Below are 24113 nucleotides of genomic sequence, written 5' to 3'. Positions count from 1 at the left end.
ACTGATATAGTATTTTGTCAAGGCATGATCCAGCATTGAAATATGATTTAAAACACACATTTGTTCCTCATATAATATACAGACAGTGATCATGTAAAATCTTTATTTTTTGTATTTTTTTTTTTAGAAATTTTGATAAAGAAGACAGTGGGTCCTTCTGAAAAGAATGAAGACCATTCATACCGCAGTTTGGGGAAGAGCACAAGATAAAGAGTACTCTACATAAAAACATAATCTTCTATTGAAGAGATGATTAAAATACTGTAATCTTCTGTTGGAGAGAAGATTATGGTATTTTTATAAGTATATATTTGGCAACTATTGCCCTTAATCGCTGTGTGTCAACGATTCCAATGTAATATCATCATCCAGTGGGTGATGACACTTTCTTATCCTGAGATTTTTTCTTCTGCTTGAAGACAACGAAGGACATAAAGAATTACTTGATAGCAGAAAATGTACTGGTCCTGCAAAAGAAGTCATGTGTAAGATGTTTAAAAAGTACAGCAGCGACACATGGAAAAATGAACTGCACTTACCTCGGTCTGGACCATTCCCTGTCTCTGAAGTCTCATGTTTCTCACAACATCAGAAATATCAAACTGGAAAAAAAAAAGAAGAGTGTTGTAAGAGTAACATCCTGGTTAAAGTACACAGACTCTTTTGTATTACATACGTCAGCATCTTTGCTGATGAGTCCCAACACGACGTCTATGCAGATGAGGGTGCCTGAGCGGCCAATGCCTGCACTGCAGTGTGTGATGATGGGCCCCGATCGATGGACGTGTCTCATGTAGGAGATGAATGTCAGGAGCTGCTCTGGTTGAGAGGGTGTTCCATGGTCTGGCCAGCCAGTGTAATTTAGATGAGTAACACGCTGAATTTCATTTGTCTGAGAAGAGATTATTATAATCAAATCAAATGTACCTATTGTGCAAAATGCAAATATTCATGTATAATCAGTTTACCTGTATATCTTTAACTTCAATGAGACGGATGATAAAATTATCCAGATGTTGGTCTTTGATGAGGGTTATTTGTAACCGATTATCCACCATCTCAGCTGTCTGAGGTGTGACTGGCCAGTAACGCTGACATTTCACTTTGCCTCCCTCCACTTCTTGAGTCATCATAGCTATTACATTAGACTTCTGTTCCCAAACCATTTGCCAGAAGTCGGCCAGAGTGGTGGGTAAAGGTCCCTGACAGGCAATATACATAAAATCCTCGTCTTTAACAGGCATGTTGATGAAATTGGCATTAATGTAACCTCCGTCTTTGCCCAGAAGGACACGAGTTGTGTCAACTAAAAAACAAACAAGATTATTTGCAATTACAATCGATGGCTTACAATAAATGCACTCTTCATTTTGCAGTTTTCTTACAAGGAACAATGTTCTTGTAGCGATTCTTTTTCTTGTTTTCTTTTGTCTGACCGATTAAACAGTCATCAAGTGGTTGAAGATTTTGTAGATTCTGAAAAGTGAGACATGCATTGGAAAAGGGAGTTTTGATATTAATATTAAAATATTAACAAGAGGTTGTCACCTCAAACTCCTGAAGAGGGATTTTTTGCTCCAAGAGTCCCCTCATCATGCGGACCACAGAGCTGAGCTTGAGTCCGGTGTACTGGCCATCAGGAACCACTTTAACAAGTGGTAAAGAGGTCAGTTCCTCCTCTGTGATGACCGGTCCATCTGTTAAATGAGCAAAAAGGAATATTAGGATGACCTACTTTCAACAACTTTCACACGCAATTCCTCTTACCATCTCCAGATGGCATGTTTTCAATGGGCAGCTCATCGCTACCCCATGTGATTTCGTCTTCATCAGCATGCTCCGTTCCAAAGAAACTGTGTATAAGCATGAAGATATATTTGCTGTAGTAGGAACTAACTACGCAGAAACCTTACGGTACTTACGGTTCATCAAGTGGGTCATCCACACTCTCCTCCGGCCATTCGCTGTTGCGGTAATTCTGATATGCATAATGCATAAATATGATTATTATTTGAAAGTTGAGAATAAATCAACAATATGACATTGAGCATATACAAACCTTAGGTGAATCTTCTGGTAGTGATGAGCCATCATAGTCAGTATCCTCTGAAAGCTCATTGCTTTGATCCATTTCTTTTTTGTGATCAAATGAACCGTCATCATCATAGTCTGAAACAGGCAGTCGTTTAGTAAATGTAAAACATGTTTACCAGATGCTCCGCAGGCATTTTTACCTATAGGTGGTAAATCAGGGTAGCCAGTAGATTTAGAGCCATCAATGGGAGGTGAAGACTTGCTCCTCCTACTGTATTCGTCACTCAAATCTAGACAGAAGAACAGAGGAATGAGACAACACAAGACTGGCTTGTGTTTTCATAACATTAAAACAGCATTTACCTGTGGTTTCATTGTCTTTATTTTCTGGTGAATAAGAAGTGTTCTGCTCCGGAGGTCTGGACACTATCAAATGCACGAGGCCTTTGGTTTTACGGATTGTGGTGACAGCTTTGGTGTGAGACACACTTGTCATCATTTCATCATTTACCTTCAATAAAAAAACAAGATGAAATATCCAAGAGTTAATGCAAAGTCCTGTCAAGAAAAAGGTATAGATATATATTTACTTTCAGCAATCTGTCTCCAACTTGCAGCTTTCCTGAGGCCTCAGCTACTCCTCCAGGAGTGATGGACTTGACAAAGATCCCTCTTTCTCCTCCGATCACAGAGAAGCCCAGGCCTCCAGAAAGAGGCTTATCCAGGTCAATTTGTAGAGCTTCCTCCTGTGTGAGAACAGATGAAACATTTACAATGGCCACGGTCAGAATTTATTTTTAATACTTAAAATAATGACTCGCAGTATATTCACCTTTAAAGGACAAAGTGATGCAAGGAAATTGGTTTCTCGTGAAGCATCTGATTTGAAAAAACCTACAACAAACATAGGTCGCAAACGTAAGTAAAACTATGAATACAAAAATAAATGTTTAATAGGTGAGAGGCCTTAATCATACCATTTATCCCTGATGAAACCTTGGGGTTGACATTGTTGTTGTGGAAAGCGAGACTTTTCTGTCCCGTAAAAACAGGTTTGCCATCCCTTTAAAAAGATGGCAACAAGTCAAGCCAAATACATAAACACATTTCTCAGACAAGAAATGATTAATAGTCTTGAGGATTACCGTGTGGCTTTGATAATAAGGTCATTGAAGGACAGCTCCAGCAGTCTCCTGCTCTCATTGAGTGTCAACTCCTGGGTTGGAGCACCACTGATGTAGTGGATCAGATCTAGGGGTCGCAAACTGCCCTCTTCAGATGCCAGAGATCCAGGGAGGATGTCCTTAACAAACAGGACTCTATATGGACTGTCACTGCCACCATCGAGCACTAACCCTGTTCAGACAGATATTTTTTAAAAAGTGTATTATGTAATGTTTTATGCAAATATATATAAATATATATATAAAGTGCATTATAGAACCTTTTTCTTATTGCAATTTGACCTTTTTTTGACCCAGCTGCTGTACGAGTGGTTAGCATGGCGCCTTTACTTACCATCACAGCCTATGATGACCCAGGATCAGTTGTTTCCGACCAAACAATTGATCCTGGAGCATCATAGAGGCCACCGTAATGGAAAGTAAAGGCACCATGCTAACCACTCGTACAGCCATTGGGTCACAAAAAAAGGTAAATTACATACATTTTGCATAATAAGTTCCATAATGCACCCTTTAAGCAACAAATTCATGACCCTAACACAGGCCAAACCAGAGAGCTTTGTTTAAAAGTATTGCTTTATGCAATGTATTTTACCCAATGGTTCTTGGGCGCCTTTAAAACAGATATCAGGCAGCATGTGGGCTTCTATAGGTGGCTTTGGGTTCTCTAGGACTCTCCCAACCACCAAATCAACAACCCGAGGGGCTGTCCGCACAAGATTGACAACTTCAGTGTGCCCCATATTGGTAACATCTGTATTGTTCACCTAAAAATGGAGAATGAAATGAAAGTATTAGCCTTGATAATAGAGTATAAACACGAGACGCTTCAATACTGTCACATGGTGCTCGTCATACCGTTATCATCCTGTCTCCTGGTCTGAGCCGGCCGTCTCCTTTGGCTGGGTCTTGCACTATGTCGTGAATATAACACCCATGATCATTACCTTTGGTGAGGGTAAAGCCCAGACTGCCTTTTTCAGATTTGACCAAAGATATGTTAAGCTCCACCTCCTAAAAAAAAGAAAACAATGCATTAAGAATTGATTCACATTAAGGATTAACTACTGAAAACTTACTGGGACAAATTCATCCACATCCTGACCATTGGCAGACAGGGTCAGATTGAGTGGATGTGGCAGAGGAGGGGGCAGGGGATCAGGACTTGGGGCAGCTGGGGAGGAGAACATTGGCTCAGGTGACTCGAGATCAGCTGGTGATGGGGATGAAGGGCCTCTATGAAATAATGAATGAGAAAGAAATTGTAAAATGATGTTGCAAAATATCAATAATCTTAATAAATTCAAATGACATACACATTTCAATCACCATGAAAGGGAAAAAATACCTCACTTCATGACAATGTAAGGACTGGGGATGTGGTATATAACCTGCACCTGTACCTTTTGCTGAGATCCAGTCTGGTTAGAGACAGGTCTGGAGAGTAAAATGCGGAATGCATGCTGTCATCCAGTTGGCCCGAGCTGTTAAAGCCCTCCAGAGCCAGGCTGTTACTGGGAGTTTGATAAACACTGTGGTTCCAGGCGTGTCCTCCTGAACTGAAAGCTTCTTCAATCTCCTCATCTCCGTCGGTGCTGTCACTGTAGCTGTTTTGACGGACAGGTGTCTTCTGCAGTCTCTCCAGCACATCCTCCACTGAACTTTTCTTTCCTTCTGAACGTGGAGATGAGGTGAGTTTGCTTAAAAGCAGGCTGGGGTCGGCCTTGGACACGGGATCTTTTCTGGGGGATGCCATTGGTGTCTGAAAGAGAGAAACAAAATAGGATAAAAACTGAGCCTTTGTGTTTTTTTTTTCTCCAACTTGGAAAAGGAGATTATATTCTCACCAAAGCAGTGTCCACTTCAGAGAGAATGCCATGTTCAGGTCGACAGAGAAGCAGAGTAACCTCTTGTCCAGTCCCTCGCAATGCTGATATCACCTCCTACATTTACAAACAATTAAAAGGCAAATAATATGACAAGTCCCACTCTAGACATAATCACAAAGATGTTTCCGTACATGTTGAGAAAGTCCTTTAAGGGAGGTCTGGTTGACTTGTAAGATGACATCCCCCACCCTTATACGGCCACTTTCTGCAGCTGGTTGGCCAGGGAAGAGTTTCTTCACTCGCACCATACTAGAACCAGTGGGCTCTCCAGGAACATTCTCTTCTCTGCTGAAGCTAAAGCCCAACCCTGATGTGTTTTTCAGTAGGGTTACTGCAAACTTGTTCTCTGTCGGGACATATACATAGGAATTAGTCATGACAACATGCACAGCAGACGATCACAGGTGTCGCACCACACACCCTCTGTAACAAAACTGTAGTCCTGCTTGTTCGGCTGTGCTTTGCGCTGGGTGTTGGTTTGTCCAGCAGGGGGCGTGTATTGAGGAGTTACAGGGGCATGCACACTGTCTGCAAGAGGGTGACCCTTTTCAAGCAGCAACTGCACTTTCTGCAAAGGCAAAACAAACATACAAACAAATGATTGTAAAGGAGAACATAAAAGCATAAATCCTTAAATAGTGCCAGGTCCAAATGACAGTCTCGATTTGTGCCAGCTAGGAACTGACAATAAAGCAAAGTGTGTTGAATTTAAGCCTGAACATTTGAAAGGCTCTGACCTGCCCAGTGTCTCGGAGAGCTTCAACTGCTTGTTGATGAGTAGCGCCATCCAGACTCTTTCCGTTAACAGCCATAACACGATCTCCTAAGAATTCATGTGATGTCACATATTTTTAATCACTTATTATAGTGTAAATTAGGGGTCATAGGCAGTGAAATGCACCTTTCTGTATCCGTCCATCGAGCTCAGCTGCTCCTTTGGGTATAACAGCTTTCACATATATTCCTCCATGTCGGACACTAGTGTTTATTCCACCCTGTGTATTTCAAATAACTTTTAGTACAATGAACAGAACATTTTCTTGACTATGTTTGACTCGAGACTAGAGTGAGAGGTGGAGACTTTCCCAACTGTGTTATTCCCATGACAAATGCCATATCTTTAATTAGTTGAAATATACTGCTCAAAAAAATAAAGGGAACACAATGTGACTCCAAGTACATAAAGGGAACACTAAGAGTTACAATGTGTTGTTCAAGTGTTGTATATATAGACATTCATGTTTTCTTTCTTCAAATGGCACCAACAGTATTAACTAATGTAATGGTGAGATTTGAATGTAGTAAATAGATAAAGCGTTGGTAGTAGATTCCTAATATACTAATGTATATTTGTACAACAAAAACAATACAGCAGGGATCATCTCCATCTACCATGTTATCCACAAAAACTACACTTTGGTGCCATTTACAGCATTGCTTTTGGTTTAAACTGTGATTTGGCGATGATGATGGTTTGTTAGGATGATTTCCAACAATTGTAGATCTAAAAAGTAGTACATGCACATGAAACTGATGGAACAACTTAAATTAAATGCTGTATTAGAAAAAAAAGCTTTTGGTCAGTAAGAGGTTAATGAATAAAACAATATTTTGCAGGCAAAACATGCAATCATTGTAATTCAAAATCACACAGAAGCCGCACATAAGTCAAACACAATCTAGATTAGCCACAGTGCCAAAAGCTGAAGGGGAGGGGTAAAAACCAAGAGAAGATGAAAACCTTGCCAAACAGTACCGTGACACTTATGCCCAGGCTGCTGTCTTTTTTGGACAGCTCAACGTCAAATAGATCTCCTGGACAGAGACTATTGACACCTGGGGCATTACCATTTACATTATCCATGATGCATTCCTGTGAACAAAGAAAGGGGCAATGAGGTGAATTACAAGGTGCAACATGCAAAGAAAAGGCTATAGCACGAGGGGGTCAAGTAAGCACTTGTGAGGAGGAAATCAAGAGAGCACATGCAGGCCCACCAAGCTAATCCCAGTGTAAATACTGCAAGCATTAAGCATTTGGAGCAAGAGGTTAGTGGCACATCATCATTTGCTTGTCCTGAGAAATCTCACTTTGATATTCACTGTTCAGACACAACACTTTACACATGGGGGTCATTTACCAAGCAAGAGCATGGGCAAAAGTGGATCAGCAGCAGAATTCTCTCATTTACATGTCAGATTTGGAGCCCTAATACTGTAATACGGACAAAATTAATGAAGTGCAGATTTTATTTTTTCGCTTGCACTCGCTATTTAGCACCTGTCTTGACAAAATAACCCCCATACAGACACCACAGAAAACAACCACAGATCGCATAATGTCACACCTTTTTGCCCATGGCTCTATTTTGGCTGGAGTGCATCTCCTCATCTATATCGGAGTCTCCACCGTCAGAGGGTTCTTTCGGAAGCTCCACCACTTTAGCTTTTCTTGTTTTTGGAGGCAGCGCAGGCGGAGGCGGATCCAGACTGATGCTCGAATTGGGTTTATGAGCTGCTATAGATGAAACCGTGAGCGTCGTCTTGGCTCTGTCCAAGTACTGCTGGATACCATTGGCGGATGGTTGAGTAACTTTAGAGGTCAAGTCTGTTTTAGGGCCTCGAGATGGCGATGAGGCAGAAGAGGCAGGGCCAGTGCTCTGAATGACAGGGCTAGGGCTTCCTGTTCGAGCTTGCTCTTCAGATGACAATTCCAAATCGGCATTGAGTTTATGGAGAATTTCAAGTCCTTTCGATGGCGCATTCGGCTGGTAAGGCGATTGGCTGGATGAAGGTTCTGGAAAATGAAAGGCGTAAGTAAAACACATTCTGGCAAAAATTAGGGATGCACCGATCCGATACTGGTATCGGACATCGGAGCCGATACTGTAAAAAATACAATATCAGGTATCGGCTACAAATATCCGATACTGAACCGATACCAGTTCTGTCTCTCAACGCCTTAAAAACACAACTTTTACCTCCTAAATCTAAGTGCATATGCAACAGTCCGACCCTCATTAAGTACAAGATTTCTATAATTCTTCTTACGAAAACCAGCCTGGTTTCTTAAATTGTGGTGTGTCTAAACTCCAATGCTTTTCAATGGGGCAGCGGCCATTGGTAAAATCATGACAATAACAAATGACTTTATGAGCTATATGCACAGTTTCCCCAGGGGACTTCTTCCTGGACAATAAGCCAGATGCTGCCCTCAACCCCGGCAGCATCTGGCTTATTGTCCAGATGCTGTCGCCGATCATTTACATTCAGAATTAGCAGGGTCCCACACAAATAAAGATCAGAAATACAAACATCATGTTCACTGTGAATCCTGCACCCAAAAGGAAACACCAGTGTTCGTAAGGGTGGAGGTTTTTTCTTGGAGCTAAAGGCTAGTGTTAAAAAATGATAATATAACATGTAAACAACAAAATATAACTACTTACAGGCCAATTCTTTTTTGCGCAGGCTCGTTCAAAACTTTGCGCTAGTTTAATTTTTTCTTTGTTAGCTGCGTTAGCCTCAAGACAAAAACTCCCACCATTATGAACACGGAGGTTTCCTCCAGTGAAGTCGTCACGTCTCACGTAATGTTTTTAACCTGCTCCAGTCTCATCCGAACTTTTACTCGCTGTTCTTTACGAAATCTTGAGCTGTCGCTTCATTTCTGTGGGACCTGCGAAGGGGAAGAGACAGCGTGCAGGAAGGACAGCGCCGGGTTTGCTGTCCAGCGGGAAATCACCTGGGGTCATTGTGCATATAGCTCATCGATCGTAAAATGGCAAAAAGAGTCAATTAAATTTTTCACTCAGAGAAAGACACTTTTAAGAAAGTCTCTTGGTATCGGTAAATATCGGATATCGACAGATACTCAAACTAAACTCAGTATCGGTAGTAAAAAAGCAGGATCGGTGCATCTCTGGCAAAAATACAATGAAAATGGATCTACTACCTTTGTAAAGCCTTTCCTTTGGTTGTGACACTATCAGTTTAACATCATCAGGAGTGTTTTGGAGAATTTCCACAGTGGCAGCATGAGAAAGACCATCTACGTTCATGTCATTGACTGAAAGTAGTCGATCCCCTGAAATATTGTGCAAGCACCAGGTCAACACCACATAACAATACAACACAAAGTCAGTATCGAGGGAAGGAAGAGGTCTAACATACCTGGTTTGAGGTATCCATTAACATCAGCAGGTCCACCAGGAGTGACGGCACTGACAATAGTACCAAGATCCTTCCGACCAGAGGCCTCCCCGCCAACAACCTGAAAGCCTGGATCAGGTAGAGGACAGATAAGCACACATGTGAAAGATAGAAGACCGTGGCCACATGGATAATAGACAACTTACCCAGACCATATTTGACATCTTTCTTTAAATGTACAGCTGAGATTTCTCTTTCTGGTGATGGCAAGGCACTTAATTTTTTCTTCAACGAATCTAGTAAATGATAAAAGAGAACGCTAAATGACACGTTCACATATTTATTGAATGTTCTAATATACAGCCGCTCTAGATGGATTATAGGTAAATGTTTATCAACCGAATAGAAACCAGTGCAGCATTGGAAATGGCCATTAACAGTAAAAATGTGATTTGTGTAGTTATTTGTTAGTATATGTCAAAAATGGAAGCAGCCCATTACCATTGACAGAGGAAGGGGTAGAAGGTTGACCAGAGGAACTGTGCATACTGACACCTGGAAATGGAGCAAACAAATATTCAAATGTTTGTTATGAATGCTTTATTTTAGCCATTTATTTAAGGCAAAAACACATATTAACATACCAACAACATATGCCTGGCCAATATCTTCAACAGAAGACGTATCTGAATCCTTTTTAATCCTGTGGGTCCAGGCTGGGCTGCTGTGCGACACTGTGCTGAAAGGTCTGATGATGAAAGTTTAACACACTGTATGTAAGTAAAAGGTATTTTAAGGTTTAGAAATAAAAGAAAAGCAGGGTATTTCCTCCCACTCAATACTGAATGTTGACACACTTAGTAAGTGACTTTTACTGCAGACTCACTTGTGCTGTTGCTGTAAAAATGAGTCTGTGTCAGAACTGGCTCTCTGGTGCTGCTGAAAGCCTTGGTCACTGTTGGACTCGGTCACTCTGTCTTCTGAAGAGGCAGGGATCTGTCCGAGATTGTGAAGAGAACGGCTCAGTAGTTTTGGATTGGCACGGACAGAGGAGGGGCCAGGATTGAACCCAGGAAAGTGCAGCTCTTCGTGGACTGACAGAGGACCAGAGAGTGCCCTGTTGAGGGCCACCTCAGAGTAGGAAATCCTTTTCAGAAGGTCAGGGTTTGAACGAGTCGATAAACTGCCTGAGCTGACTGTCCTTCCCACTGCACCTCCAGGGTGTGAGTCAAAGGGATAGTGCAGGCTGCTCAAAGGGGAGTTCTCTGTTTAAAAAGATACACATCAGATTCTGGCATTGAATGTTTCGAAATAGAAGTGTAGCAGATCATGTTGCAGACTTACCCAGGTCTTGCAGCTCCTGGTTGTTTTGTCGAGCTTTCATCTGCAGATGGAACTTGTGCTGGTCTGAACACAGCTGCAGTAGATACTGACAGGACTTATTGCTGTCAGTCTGGAAAAGGTGCTTGATCCCGTCAGATGTGTTTTGAAGACAAATCTTCTTTTTCTAGAAATTTAATGGAGTTACAGGAAGATGAAAATGTCTTTTACTGATGATCATATCACTCTAATGAGTTACATACATTGAAGGAAATCTTCTTGGTTTCTCTCCAGGGAAAGCGCAGCACTGGTGTGCGGTTTCCATTGAGCACTTCAAAGATGAGCACCCCTTTGGAGTAGACGCCCAGCATGATGCCCGTCTGGGACCTTTTCTCAGGAAGCACCCGATGAAAATGTACACCATACTCTGTTAGCCTTTGGCTCACCTTTAATAAGAACGAATGACCCTTTGTTATTCACCAAATAAATAGAGTAAACTGTCAGCTGTCGATGTTAATGGGAAAGGTCGTGGCACCTTGAGGAACTCAAACTCCGCATCAGACTCTGAGGCTCCGTAATAGTTGCTGTGAAGTTTGGGAAGTTCTTCTTTGAGGGTTGTCTGATCCAATTTATCCAAAACAGACGCAGGGATGTAGTGTTCAAGTCTAAAGTATGTTTTTCCGTAGAACTGATAAAAGATAAAAGCGAAGCACTGTATTTAATAATAGTAATAGTTTGATTAGTTAGCATTAATAATACATACAGATTTATACATGTAATGCCCATCATTTACATGTAAAGGTTAAGTAAATATTTACTTCAGGCTGGTAGTCACCAAATTCAGCTTGAAGAGCCAGTGAGGCCAACAGCATTGAATTTTCCAGATCACAGCACATCCTTTCTTCCAATATATCCTTTCTCAGCTGTAGATAGTACTGATGCTTGGTCATCGCATGTCTGTAGCCAAAACATATAGTGTCAGTGGATATTTGATAAATGCAGAGTTCTTTTAGGTTTCTGAAATACATTTAATACTTACTGAATGAGATTAACATCATCAATAAAGAATTTGATGCGTAAAAACAATATAAATAAAATGTCGCTCTTCTTCTTTTTCTGATCCTTCTTCCATCCCTCTGGGGCAACATCAGTCAGTTTGGCATCAGGATGAACGAAGAAAAATTCATTATCTGCAAGAGTAATTTTACAGAATGAGGACAAAGGAAGTGAACAATACATATTTATCATGAATACAACAGGTTATATTTTTAACCACGAACCCACGTGTAATGCTTTAATGACACCAAGCCTTATTTATAAGTACCTTTAAGATACGCCAGGCCAAAGAGATGATGCTCAACCAGCCCAATGTGGGCCACCACCATGTCGAGAACATCTTTACAGACAGCCTTAGTGTCACAGCTCAGCTCCAGCTTCTGGCCATTCAAAAGCACCACGCCGACCTTCCTCTGGACCTCCTCCTTTCCGCGCTTCTGGGGTTGAACAGAACAAGTCAGTGTGTGCATATAACTACAACACATTGTTTTGTAGCTACTTGAAAGTGACATTTTTACCATTATTGAAGAGGGTACGGACAGGGTCACACTTGGGTCACTGGCCATTTTTACAAACTCTGGCCCAAAGAAATTCTTAAAAACATAAACCAGCATAAATTCATAATCTGATTCAAGGGAAATGGGAATATTGATTTTACAGGCTGGTGCATTAGGAAAGGTGAGTCACCTTGCGCTTGTGCAGCTGTGTTGAGTTTGTGTATAACGGATCTCGCAGGTCGAGAGCAGAGTTATGAGACAGCAGCAGCGGTTCATCAGGAGAGTATAGGTCTGCTCGGGACAGCCTCTTGGCCAACTGGGCTTGCAGCCGCTGCACGTCCTCCTCCTGCTTCTGAAGGAGGAGCTCTGCTCCTGCCAGGCCTTCATCTGATGCACCCTCATAGTGCCTACAGAAGAACATGAGACTAGAAATCAGCATTACACCCACTTTTTAGAAGAGGAACAAAACTCTACAAAATAGAACAGAAATAATCACAAAGTGCCTGGCCTGAAATGTGCAGCAAAATAGGGTAACAAGAAATAGAATAATGAAAAAAATAATAATAAAAGCAATGAGAAACTCAAAGCTTGTTGAAATAAAAGTGTCTTTGGCTGCTTTTGGAGGCAGTGTTGCTGTAAGCACAAACAGCAGCAGGAGGCTCAGTTATGTCAGAGATTAGAGAGTTTAGCTACTGCTGAATGAGGATGTTACATGACATGACCTCACTAGCAAAGCATGGGGCTGACCCTGCTTTACCACTCCAGCTGTGTAGGATCCAGAGGATCAGAAATGACAGCAATATTAAAGTATCTGTTGGCAGAGGCATCGAGAACAATCTGATGCATTTGCATAAACAAAACACAAACAATACACATATGTTCTGAAATCCATGCAATTATTCTGTTAGTTTAGCAGTTCTAAACTTCTCTCAAATGTTAATGTTCCTTAACTTTTTAAAAATGTGCACTCTGTGTCTTAATCTAAAAGACTTTGATGCATTTCAAAATGTAAATTGTACATTTTCAGGTGGCAACGACATGAAAAGGCTAAAAAAAGACGACAGCCCTGGCTTCTCGTGCATGCTCGTTACCTTTGTTGGTGACTTGTTAGTGACAGGGCATCTTGTTCAGATGTCAGGGCCAGCTGGGAACCAAACCTTCTCCCCTCACTTGGTTTCTTAGCTGAACAAACAAACAAAATCATTATTTCCCTAAAGATAAATTGGAAGTCAAAGACCCTGTGATTTTTTGAAGTAGCAGAATCATTTGAGTACATTGTAAATAGAGACATATGTGAAAATGCCTGTGTCCGCTGTATATCTAATAGCAATAATTACTAAGAATTATTAACTAGCAAGTTGTGGACGCTGTTTACTGTATATTATGTGATGGTATTGCTCTCTGAACACTGTGAAATGTGCTCATAAACTCATCCCTATGAAGAATCGGGATGCTACAAAAGTGTTATTGAAGTCAGAGTAAGTTTGGCCCACAACTGAACTTCATACTTATTGTTCGTAAACAAAACAATGTGCCAATGATAGGTTATACGAGTATACTCACAAACATAGCAAAAGTTTAAAATAAAACTTTTAAAACTCTTTAGCCCAAGACCTTTCACAAAGGCAACACCCCAATATTTACCGTGTCTGTAATCTGGATCGGAGGAGGTCACGGAGGGGCTTTCACTGGAGGAACTGTAATCACTGTAGTACCGGTGGTGAGTTTGAAGTGGGTCTATGAAAAGACAGAGTACACTTAATAAGTTCAGCATCTCTTTGAAAACACGATTCAATTCTGAAACCCATGCATGATGTGACACAGATCAAAACACTTAGATGTGCTCCCCACAGACTCAAGTGAAGGTAGTGAGCCTTTTCAGAACCATTTTTTAAATCAGATGCATTCAGGGCATTCCAAAATCAACAGTGAGATGCTAAAGGTGTATTATGGAACCGTTTTGTGACCCAGCGGCTGTACGGGTGGTTAAAGGAACAAGCCAGCGTTTTTCCATACTGAGATATGTTCTTACCTGAGCTGAGATGAGTTGATGTGTACCTGTCTGGTCTTTACGCGTATGCCCAGTCACACAAAAGACCAAAGATGTTGTTAGCATTTGGCCTCTCCTCCTCTCCTCTATGGGGCCAAAGACCAGAGTGGCCTGTTCCTTTAACATGGTGCCTTTGCTTTGCATTACAGTGGCCTCTATGACGCTCAGGATCAATTGTTTCATAGGTTTTCTGGTGAGAGGGTCCGGTCAGAAATTCTAATATCAATTGATCCTGGAGTGTCATAGAGGCCAATGTGATGGAAAGCAAAGGCGCCATATTACTACCCAATCATAAAGTTCCATAATGCACCTTTAAAAACATGCCGGGTGAACACATCTGCAAGTTCCACCATATATTTTTGCATAATATTTAACTATACGCTCTCAAGAATGTATTCCATCACATGTAAAGCAACTTATAATAGGAAGCAAAAAAAAAAAACCACATAACTATTAATAATCGACATTGTTTTAGGACTCTGTCACTTACAACGAAATACAGCAGAAGTGTTTCGACCACAGATTAAACAAACCGGTTTCCTTGACATTCTTTATATTCTTCAACATGAGCAAGCTCCGGGATGTGATTGTACAGTGGCGCTACAGACAACGGCGAGGTTAATCCTGCTGTTGGTAAATACGTCTCAGGAAATGCCACTGTGCCACCAAGTTACAGAGCTTTGTGTTAAGTGTTTGATGCACGGACTCCTAACAAAGGAAAACTACATCAAGCACCAGACCAGCGTTTGTTATGCTTCAGCCAATGTGTCATGTGCTTTTGAGTATCTAACAGAACTTGATCGTCCTGCTCCCCAGTATCGCTCTTCACGACATACTCTGAATAAGTGGCATTCTTGACTCTTTGCTTAACGTGTTAGTCACAGGATGACAACACTTTCTGTAACAAGTCAGGCCTTTTGTAAACACTGTGACCTTAAGAAGACGGTTTAGTTCAAACAGAAGGACGCAAGCCATAAACTGTGACCAATATATGTTGTTAGTGTTAAACTATATGTGCAGGAACAGAACAAAAAATGTGTGGGGAGAAAAAGAGAACAGTTTAAAGCCTTCAAGTATAGAGGTTTAAAAAGCTACTTAGAGAGATTACATTTTGATCTTGCTGATAATGCGAAGTTGTTTCTAAGCTGGCGTGGGAGAGTTCTGGCACTAGGTTTTACACTACACTAACAAATACAAGGATTGTCAACCAAGTAAACTAAATGTTCTTATCTCTTTTAACAACGGAGGTAAGAACAACAATCAATAATCAGGTATAATCAAAAGTTAAATGGTCTAAATCTGCAAAAAACAACAACAACAACAACAACAACAACAACAACATAAAAAGTGGATATAAATAAATCAAATCAAGTTGTTTTTGTGTAGGCCAATATCACCACAGCATAAGCCTCAAAGGGCTGCACAAATGTTACTGATTTGCAAACAGGAACTGTTTGGAGGCCGGCAGTGACACTGACATCAAACAGTGAAACACACAAACAAATGTAAAGGCCAAATGAACAGTGAAGACATAAGCATGTTAGCTATAGTCTATCGGACGAGACGAAACAACTGACTCGGAGCCAGAACAAAAATGGCAATGACTTGTGGCCTTTACATGATTGAATCAGTAAATAACTGGATAATGTGGAAGGAGCTGGTAGCAGTCAGACCAAACTGATGTGACACTTTAGGTCACGTCGCAGTCCAACCTGGACCCGCCCTGGTTAAGACCACATGACCTGCGGCCTTGAGCCGGAAAAGTGCAATAACGTGTGGAATTCCCTCATCTGCTATGCATGGCTCCAATTACAGCTTCTCAGAAGCATTCAAGCACCTTGGCAACAGGAAAAGGGGGCGTGGCAGAGCCCCGATTGAGACGTGAGCGGGCCAGGTACAAACATGCCCATGCACATGCGGCATGCATTCAATAATGTTATGATCATGAAAGAACTCCTCTGTTTGACATTATTTCACAATGCATTACACACACACACAACGAACGACAGTAGTCACTGTAAAAATGGTGAAACCTGAACCACTGACCACTGCTGCACCATCACTTTCCTGCAGAAAAAAAGTAACAGAAACAACCGTCTGCCAAGTAACACACTGATGGGGCCCTCAGCAAATGGTCTGTGCTCAATTAAATCCCATTCAGACCAAAGTAAAATGCTCTGGGAGCAAATGCAAAAAACATTCTGGTGTAGCTTTTACCAGCTACTCTCCACCAAAACAGTGGAACATTACCTTCATCTACTCAGCACAATAATGTCGACAAATACAGCAAACAACTGAATGAGTTTGAACTGGTCTGATGCATACAGATGTGCTTTACCGTCTTCAGATGGTCCACAGACAGAGCCACATGTGGACCATAAATAAAAGTAGGCTTAGAACAGAGACCTTACCAAGAATTCAGTAAGCCTCAGAGGGAAACCTAAAGCTCTTGGGCCTGACTGAGGTTGAGCAATATGGCCATGCAATGTATCTGTCCCCCATGGCCTGACTGTTTATCACACACATCACCTATGAAGGTATGATATGTATAACGTTACTGAGTATGATGCACAACCAGTCTACACATGGTGGAGTCAACGTTTCGGAAATTGCACAGTTTATAGATGTAATTGCACTTTTTGAAATATCCTAAAGCTCCAGAAAAAGTATTTACAACATATAGTATATACAAAATATTTTTCACAGGCCGATATTCTTTAAAAAGATGATCACAATAAGGGAGCGCCAAATTATCTGAAGACCCACTTTAAGATCTTCGATGACGAAATAGTTTCAATTTAATAAATGATCATTAAAAGCATGTATGTTGTCAAACATGTTCAGTCACCTGCTAATCACTTTAAACTAAATATAAATGTGTAGTAAGTTACTCACCTTCCCCTCCTTTTCTGAAAAGGTGAAGTTTCCTTTGCTGCTCCTTGATCCTGTCATAGGTGCTGGGGAGTCCTGAGCCGACAGACAGAGCCGACTGATGGTGCGGTTTCCTGCTCTTCAGCCCAAACTCCCTGGAGGCTAACAGTGGTGACTTGTGCCTGCCTGCAGAGTAAGTACTTAAAGCAGAACTGCCTCTCCGTGCATCCTCCAAGGCCCCAAAACGCAGCGCCTCCGGGTCAATATAAGCCAAATCTATAGAGGAGGCCCAAGGCTTCCTGGGCTGGCTCGGTCCAAGGTCTGTGTTGGGGAAGTGTAAAGACCGCCGGTCCAATTCCACGGGCCGGCCCTTCTGGTGCGGGTGTAAGGGGTGCAGGTAGGGGTAAGAGTGCTGGTGCTGCAGTGAAGGGGCTTTGGGGTAGAGTTCTGTCGGTGAGTCCGAGCTGGGCCGGTAGTCTGGCTGAGAATATTGTGCCACAGCCGCCTGTTCAGCTTTTAACAAGTCCTGAGGTAGGGAGCCCATAGAACGACTAAGACCGCGGTTTAGAGAGGCCTGCTCTTGAGTCCTGGCCCGGTAGCGCTCCAACACTCGAGGAGCGGCACTTCTTCCTGTTGAAAATAAAAATTAAAACATTGTGAGTTCCACGTAGCCTTCTGTATAACAAAAAAAGATTTGGATTAACTATTCACAAAGGTCAGCTGAATATCTAACAGTTTATTGTGGAGCGTGATACAAATGAAATACTGCATTAAAGGGACTATAGGGAGTTTAAAAATGTAAAAATTAAGTATTCTCCCCCCCCCACATGTTCCAGCCATGTCCTAATGTGTAGAATGAGCTCAGACCTGTTCACCACAACTGCCTCTAAAATCATGCACGGTCACTCAAAAAGGTGTTAATTCGGGTCAGAAGTGCCGTCATGCACGAGCTTAATATAGAAGGTGCAGTTACACGTATGGCCTGAGGTGGCAGTAGAGAGTATAAAATGGCCAACTTGCATCCAGCCCCTTGAACATGTTCTGGTTTGATCTACACCGCATATGCTTGGCCAACAAAAGCCTCAAAGAAGCTTCAGGAAGGTCAGAATAAAGGAACAAGATTGATATCTTTGTCTTATGTCGGGAGCCGTTACATCACGTGCAGGTTGTAACCTCTTGAAGCAGTTAGAGGGTGTGACCACATTAACGAACAGAACAGTGGGATGCAAAGCACTTGAAGCCTGGACAAAGGCCTGATACAAACAGCAGACCAGCAGCGTTACTGGTGACTGTAAACCCTCTGTGCTTACATAATCGGGAAGGATGCCATGCTTGTGCAGTGCACTATTCTCTTTTTCCACAGCCTGGAAAATACTCGAGTTCACTGAAAAACCACAGGGAGGATCTGCTCATATTTTCCCGAATTTAATCTCATTTGTGGAGTGCTAAGTACTGCATTTCATCTTTGTCCAGTACTAGATACAAAGGCAGGACATCTCCTTTTACGTAATAAATAGTTCCAAATAAAAATTTAGAAACGTAAACAACTTCGAACTACACCATGCTTTGCAACATATTTCCCTTGCAGTACCAGCTAAGCAGGATCAGAGGACAGAATCATTTCCTCAGAAAAAAAACACAATGACTGTTGATAGAATGTTGAAAGTTTATTTTACCTGAGGGTAAGCCTTTTCCTCGGAGTCTCTCCCTAATCTCCTTACTTCGCTCAGGAAGTGACTCTCGGTCTGTCAGCAGACCATCCAGCTAGGAGAAAGGGGTAAAAGAAGTAAATAATAACTTTAAAATGGGCTGAATTTCAAAACACTAATCCAGAACAACAACACCCCATGCTTGGCATATGACCAAAAAGTTCAAAACACATTTTTTGTTGAATTATTGAAATCTATTGAACCACCTAGTCTAGATAAATGGATTGAAGCTGTAGAAAAAAAAATAACACGGTGGCTGGATAATAATCAAATGCCTTAAAAAACAAAACCTAAGCATGACCTGTAGTTTTACCAGTATAAAGATGTCGGTGTTGAACATTTGAAAGCATTAACTATAGCACTTATCTCTAATCTATGCTCATGTATGCACGCAGACATACACGTGTACAATATTACTTTAATGTATTGCTTGTGACTAGGGCTGTCACGATAATTACTATATTGATTTATCGTTCAATAAATAACAGATAAACTATATATTCTTGGGCTCTACATTCATCGTCTGTACTTTTATTAACATTTCCCCCCTACTTTTTCTTTGTAAAACTCTGATTTCTAATGGAAGTAAATTGAGTTACAATATATTTCATGTTTATTGCAGCTTGTGTGGTACTTTAGGATATTATGAAGCACTTTCAGAACAAAGGTTTACTGTCATTTTTATGCCTGAGTGTTGACAGTATCTAGTATTGTTAGAGTCAATAATATCGTTTATCGCGATACTTTCCTGCCTCAATATATCAATCTTCAAATTTGTTATCGTGACAGGCCCGTTTGTGACCTCTGTTACATGTAGCACAGGTTATGAAACAATACCATGTTACACTTATACATAGGACTGCATTATATCGGGGGGAAATCAGATTTTCAGATTTTATCATTCTTTTCTTTTTGATTGAAACCGTCTTGCTTGCTGTTGTTTTCAATTCACTGGGTGTGCAATAAAACTCTTTAATGTTAATGTGTGATAGCTACAAGAAAGTTGTGACACAATAAAGAAAACAAAAATCTTTTCTTTTTTCCAAAGCTCCAGTTCAAACTCCAGCCCACAAACTCAAATTCAATTACATGGAAAGTTTACATTCTTCAAGACACAATATGCAAGAGATCATTTTTTCTACACCCCTAATGCTAGATTACAGCGGCCAAATCACGGGACAGGGAAAAGTGCTGACTCCCACCCTATGACACCAACACAAAGCATCTGTATATGCTAACGATTAGTTTTTTATGTCACTGGTTTATCCAATTTCTATGGCCTATAGTCAAAGCTGTTGTCGGAATAAACTAATAAAGCATTATAAACAGACTGTGTGTACCTGAGAGAGGCTGCCCATAACCAGGCGCACGAGTTTCCTGATGTAGGAGAAGGGAGGGTCACAGCTGGAGTTCCTGATGTGTTTGCTGCAGATGTCCAGCACCGTGCGCTGCGACATTCGACTCACTGTGACGTCATCACACATGTTGAGCAGCAGGCTGTTCAAATGTTCGCCTAACTTCATGGGCTGAAAAATATCAAAATGCATCAAGAGCAGTCAGTAATAACCCTTATCCGAAACACTGATTCTGTTTATCATGGAAATAAATGCATCCCCCACATCTCTGTCAGTGTAGACTATAGTATGTTTACCTGACTTTGTGGTATCTCATAATCTGCTCCCCAGAACAAGGTCATCCCCAATGAGTACATGTGCATCTGCAAAATGACAAGACAACGTGATTGATTTACCTGACATTTGTTTATTTGTTCAAGAGAAATGCATGCAAACAGGCCTCTCCAGATTGTAACCATGTCCTGTTGTCCCGCACTTGCACTCACAAGCACGTGCGCATTCATGCTAGCCCGAGAGCGAATCCAAACTGAAAGGCCCCGCTCGGCCCGCGGATCAGACCTGGGTCCGTCTTGCTGAGAGAAGTACCAACTGCTATGCCATGTGACGAGCACAGTAGTTTTGATTGTTCTTTCGTCAACCACTTAAAACAATAATAAGTAGAAATGTACTCACTGTAGCTTATCTATAATTAAAAATAAATAAATAATACCATCAGTTTAAAAGTAATAGATGTGGGGCACATTACACAACATGCTATTGAATGGGTAATGGGGCGTCTTCAGATGTAATAGATTTGATGTCAGATACAGCTGAGTGAACTGACAGATTAAATGCACAGACTTCTTCTGTCAGAGTAAAAACATGCAAAGGACTAAAGGTAATTGTAAATCCTAAAGCACTTTTCCATTTTCCTCTTCTTACTGGTGGCACTCACTGTTTGAAAGAGAAATCGCTCTTCTATTGAACTTGGAAATGGAAAGAATAATTCAGACACTGCCAAAGAATGCAACTGCCTTCAAGGACTTTCAGCAGAAGCGCTCAGGTTCAGACTTAAAGGCAATCGACTGCATTCATTCAGAGGATGTGGAAATTCAGAGTCACAACAAACGTAGCTCATTTGTTAAACAGAAGGGAAACACATGGCAGTTGTGCTGTCGTATGTTTGGACACACTTTGTCATAATGACAGTAGCAGATTATATTTTCTGCACAAAAATAGCTCAAGTAGCAAGACGGGGCTCGGACTGGAAAACTGACTCAGCACTTAAGAGTTGAGGTCTGAGGGAGTGCGCCAGAGATGGGAATCCAGTCATGCGAGATTTCTGCTCCACTAGTGAGAGGCAGACGGAGGGGAAGGGCGGCTCGCACACGCTCATAAACAAATGTAACTACGCCATTCTTATACTCTACTACTGAGACTAGTACTACAAGTAGTACTATGGTCCACTACTAGAAGAGGGGGAAGAAATAAGTGTGTTTTTAAGTAACTGTAGTAGCTTTTCACATAATACTTTTTTCTTCTACATGAGTAGTATGATTTTGAAGTAATAGTGCTCCACTTAAATATACTTAAACACCAAGTACTTTAACTTGAGTAATTATTTGGACTTGAGTATAATGATACTTTTACTTGTGAAACTATGAGGACTCCTCTGACCCCCTCTGACTTCCAGTCACTTACCTTTTCTATGTCTGCCACTGAGGTGAGCGTTACTCCTTCTAGGACCTCTGGGGCTGTGAAGGCTCTGAGGTCCTGCTGTGTGACATACTCCTCTGTGAAGGAGATGTTACCAGACGGCATGAGCAGGAGCGACCATGGGGAGATGATGAAGCCCATGGCTGCAGGGTCTACAAAGGTAAACGATGACATATCAGACAGAAGACAACACAGCCTTTTAGTCTGCAGGAAAGCAAGTGTTGGAGAGGAAAAGGAGCAGTGAAGGAATGGCTGCTGGACAGTGTAATTCGCTCTTCCTGTGAAACCACAGTCAGCCGTACGGTTAAAAAGTGTTGTAAAAATATACCAAGGAATGTTTGAGCAGCTTTGCAAAATTCTTTTCTCTGAGTTAATAACTCTACAATGAACAAATACAAAAACAGAGCAACAGTATTTGAGGTACCAAAAGTCTGCCTTGAAAAGCTGGAATGTGCTAAGTAAATAGAAGTTTCCTGTTTAAAACTTTGACAACTATTTGGACATAAAGTAAGGAAGACAAGGTTACACAGCATCTTTGAAACTTGACCACACTCATTGATGTGACAATCCCCAAAATAGAGAAGAGGTTACTGATCTTTTTTCCTTCTTCTTTTTGCTAGTATCTGAATCTGAAGGACGGATATGGCCTAAGTCCAACAAAACAGACACATTTTAATTCATACATTTTCTATAAATTTGTGGACTCAATTGTACAAAACCAGTACAAAACCAGGATTGACACTGAAGTGATCTGACAAAAGCCTGTCCAAACAGAAATAATCCAAGACTTTACAACATCTCCCTTACAGCAAAGAAGAGCTGCAAAAGAAGCCCAAAACACTAGAATGTGGCTCAAAAACCAAAGATAGCAAATGCTTGCCTATCTGTGGAATAGAGCGGGTCCTAAAGACTGTTAGAGAGTCAGCGAGGAGAGACAGGAATAACTGCATTTAGGTATCAAAACACAATCCTCAGAACTGTTGTTAACGCTATATTGGAGTGGTTAGTCATTTGCTCCTCCTGGAGTAATACAATGTCCGGCCACAGGGAAATTGCATTTTTTTAATAGTTGCAAATAGCAAATCGCAAAAGCTGCAAGACATTTAGGAAATACATCCTCTGTATACAACAAAACAGAAGGTTATAATATTGATAAAATCAGTCTATCCTGTTCAGTACGACATAAATGATTTAAATACTAACAATGTGAAGAGAGTAAAAGAAACAATTAGCTTTTGCTTCCCATCAAAGTAAGCACAAACTAACGTTTATTTAAACAATTAACACAAAGTAACCTCGGTTTAGCAGCCACACTGATCAACACAAAGTAGAACTTGGTTCAGGTAAAAACTCATTTGCAATTGAACGCCTCATTTAAAGTCATGAACACTTAGAGCACCTCGGCGCGGCACGTTGTGTCTTGTAGTAAATCCCTCTGGGCTTTGTACTCGATGCTGTTTTAAAAACAATGTCTGGAGCCTAACGCTATGAAAGGTTTGGTATCAATAAAGAGGCATTTTCAGAACATATAGGGCTACACACAACACAGTACACTATAGTGCTGGGCTGAAAAAGCATGAAGTGTGCATCACTAATAAAGGAGGTGGAGAGACTGAGGCTGTCGTTCACGTTTAAATTGCACACTGCAAATACCGCTGAGGGGAGGAGCAATGAAGAGGGCCCAAAACCTGAAAGCATAGTGCTATCCTGAAATAGAATGGGATCATTTTGTTGGAATATGATGAAACTTCTCCCATTCTTCTAATGTAGCTCGAGAAGAAAACATGAAAAGGAATGTGAATGAAAACATGTGAGTGAGTTAATCTCACATGGTCATACCTTTGTGAAAGAGTTCTTGGAGGCTCTCTGCACTCTGGCTTAGCACTGCCCACACCTCCTCCTCCTGCAGCGGGCCTCCTCGCACCTCCAGAGCCTCAGCCAGGGACACGTGCATTTTCCCTGACAACACAACACAGATATGATCAATCAATTAGCAGTTACTTTGCTCTTTGATATAGAGAACATCTGGCAAAGTTTCTGTTTTAAAGTTGTGTTAGCAGTGGCTGAATCTCACCTAGTCTAAACAAATATAACCATGAAGATTTAGTTACAGTGTCTACACAGTGTCTTACACGCAATTCATCATTCATTCAAAGCCTTCTATCATTTCAATAAAACCATTTCACTTGGAATTGTAACTAAGGCAGAGTGATACAATAAACATTTTTGTAAAATAAACCACAGCCAATAAGGTCAAGTTTAGAGCGCCTCTCAGAGATTCTGATTAAACACATGTTATAG

At 41.2% G+C, this 24113-nt stretch overlaps 1 protein-coding gene across 3 annotated transcripts; it reads right to left on the bottom strand.

Annotated features, from left to right (window-relative positions):
* Positions 1–204: 204 nt before the first annotated feature.
* On the bottom strand, positions 205–23766 carry ptpn13 (protein tyrosine phosphatase non-receptor type 13; the record flags this gene model as incomplete). Of its 3 annotated transcripts, none has more annotated exons than XM_079552081.1 (48): positions 205–467; positions 540–602; positions 677–892; positions 969–1306; positions 1386–1476; positions 1549–1697; positions 1768–1853; positions 1923–1978; positions 2060–2169; positions 2235–2324; positions 2398–2545; positions 2625–2780; positions 2867–2928; positions 3012–3097; positions 3180–3390; positions 3814–3985; positions 4077–4232; positions 4298–4454; positions 4622–4980; positions 5066–5161; positions 5239–5453; positions 5528–5675; positions 5845–5930; positions 6009–6102; positions 6849–6980; positions 7456–7904; positions 9063–9194; positions 9281–9388; positions 9466–9555; positions 9761–9814; positions 9904–10007; positions 10146–10524; positions 10604–10766; positions 10843–11025; positions 11115–11267; positions 11398–11536; positions 11619–11769; positions 11904–12072; positions 12154–12228; positions 12323–12539; positions 13224–13314; positions 13777–13869; positions 17078–17683; positions 18730–18817; positions 20103–20288; positions 20414–20479; positions 21798–21964; positions 23652–23766. In XM_079552081.1, the coding sequence occupies 48 exons, from the start codon at positions 23764–23766 to the stop codon at positions 390–392; spliced, it is 7533 nt and encodes a 2510-aa protein (XP_079408207.1). In that variant the 3' UTR covers positions 205–389. The 3 variants fall into 3 exon arrangements, with proteins under 3 accessions (XP_079408207.1, XP_079408208.1, XP_079408209.1); XM_079552082.1 differs by having other exon boundaries at positions 6864–6980; XM_079552083.1 differs by lacking the exon at positions 6849–6980.
* Positions 23767–24113: the final 347 nt, after the last annotated feature.

The sequence above is a fragment of the Gobius niger genome (genome assembly GCF_951799975.1).
Source record: "Gobius niger genome assembly, chromosome: 2".
NCBI lineage: Eukaryota > Metazoa > Chordata > Actinopteri > Gobiiformes > Gobiidae > Gobius > Gobius niger.
Note: the sequence above shows the minus strand (reverse complement) of the source record. Positions and strands in the feature narration are given on the sequence as shown.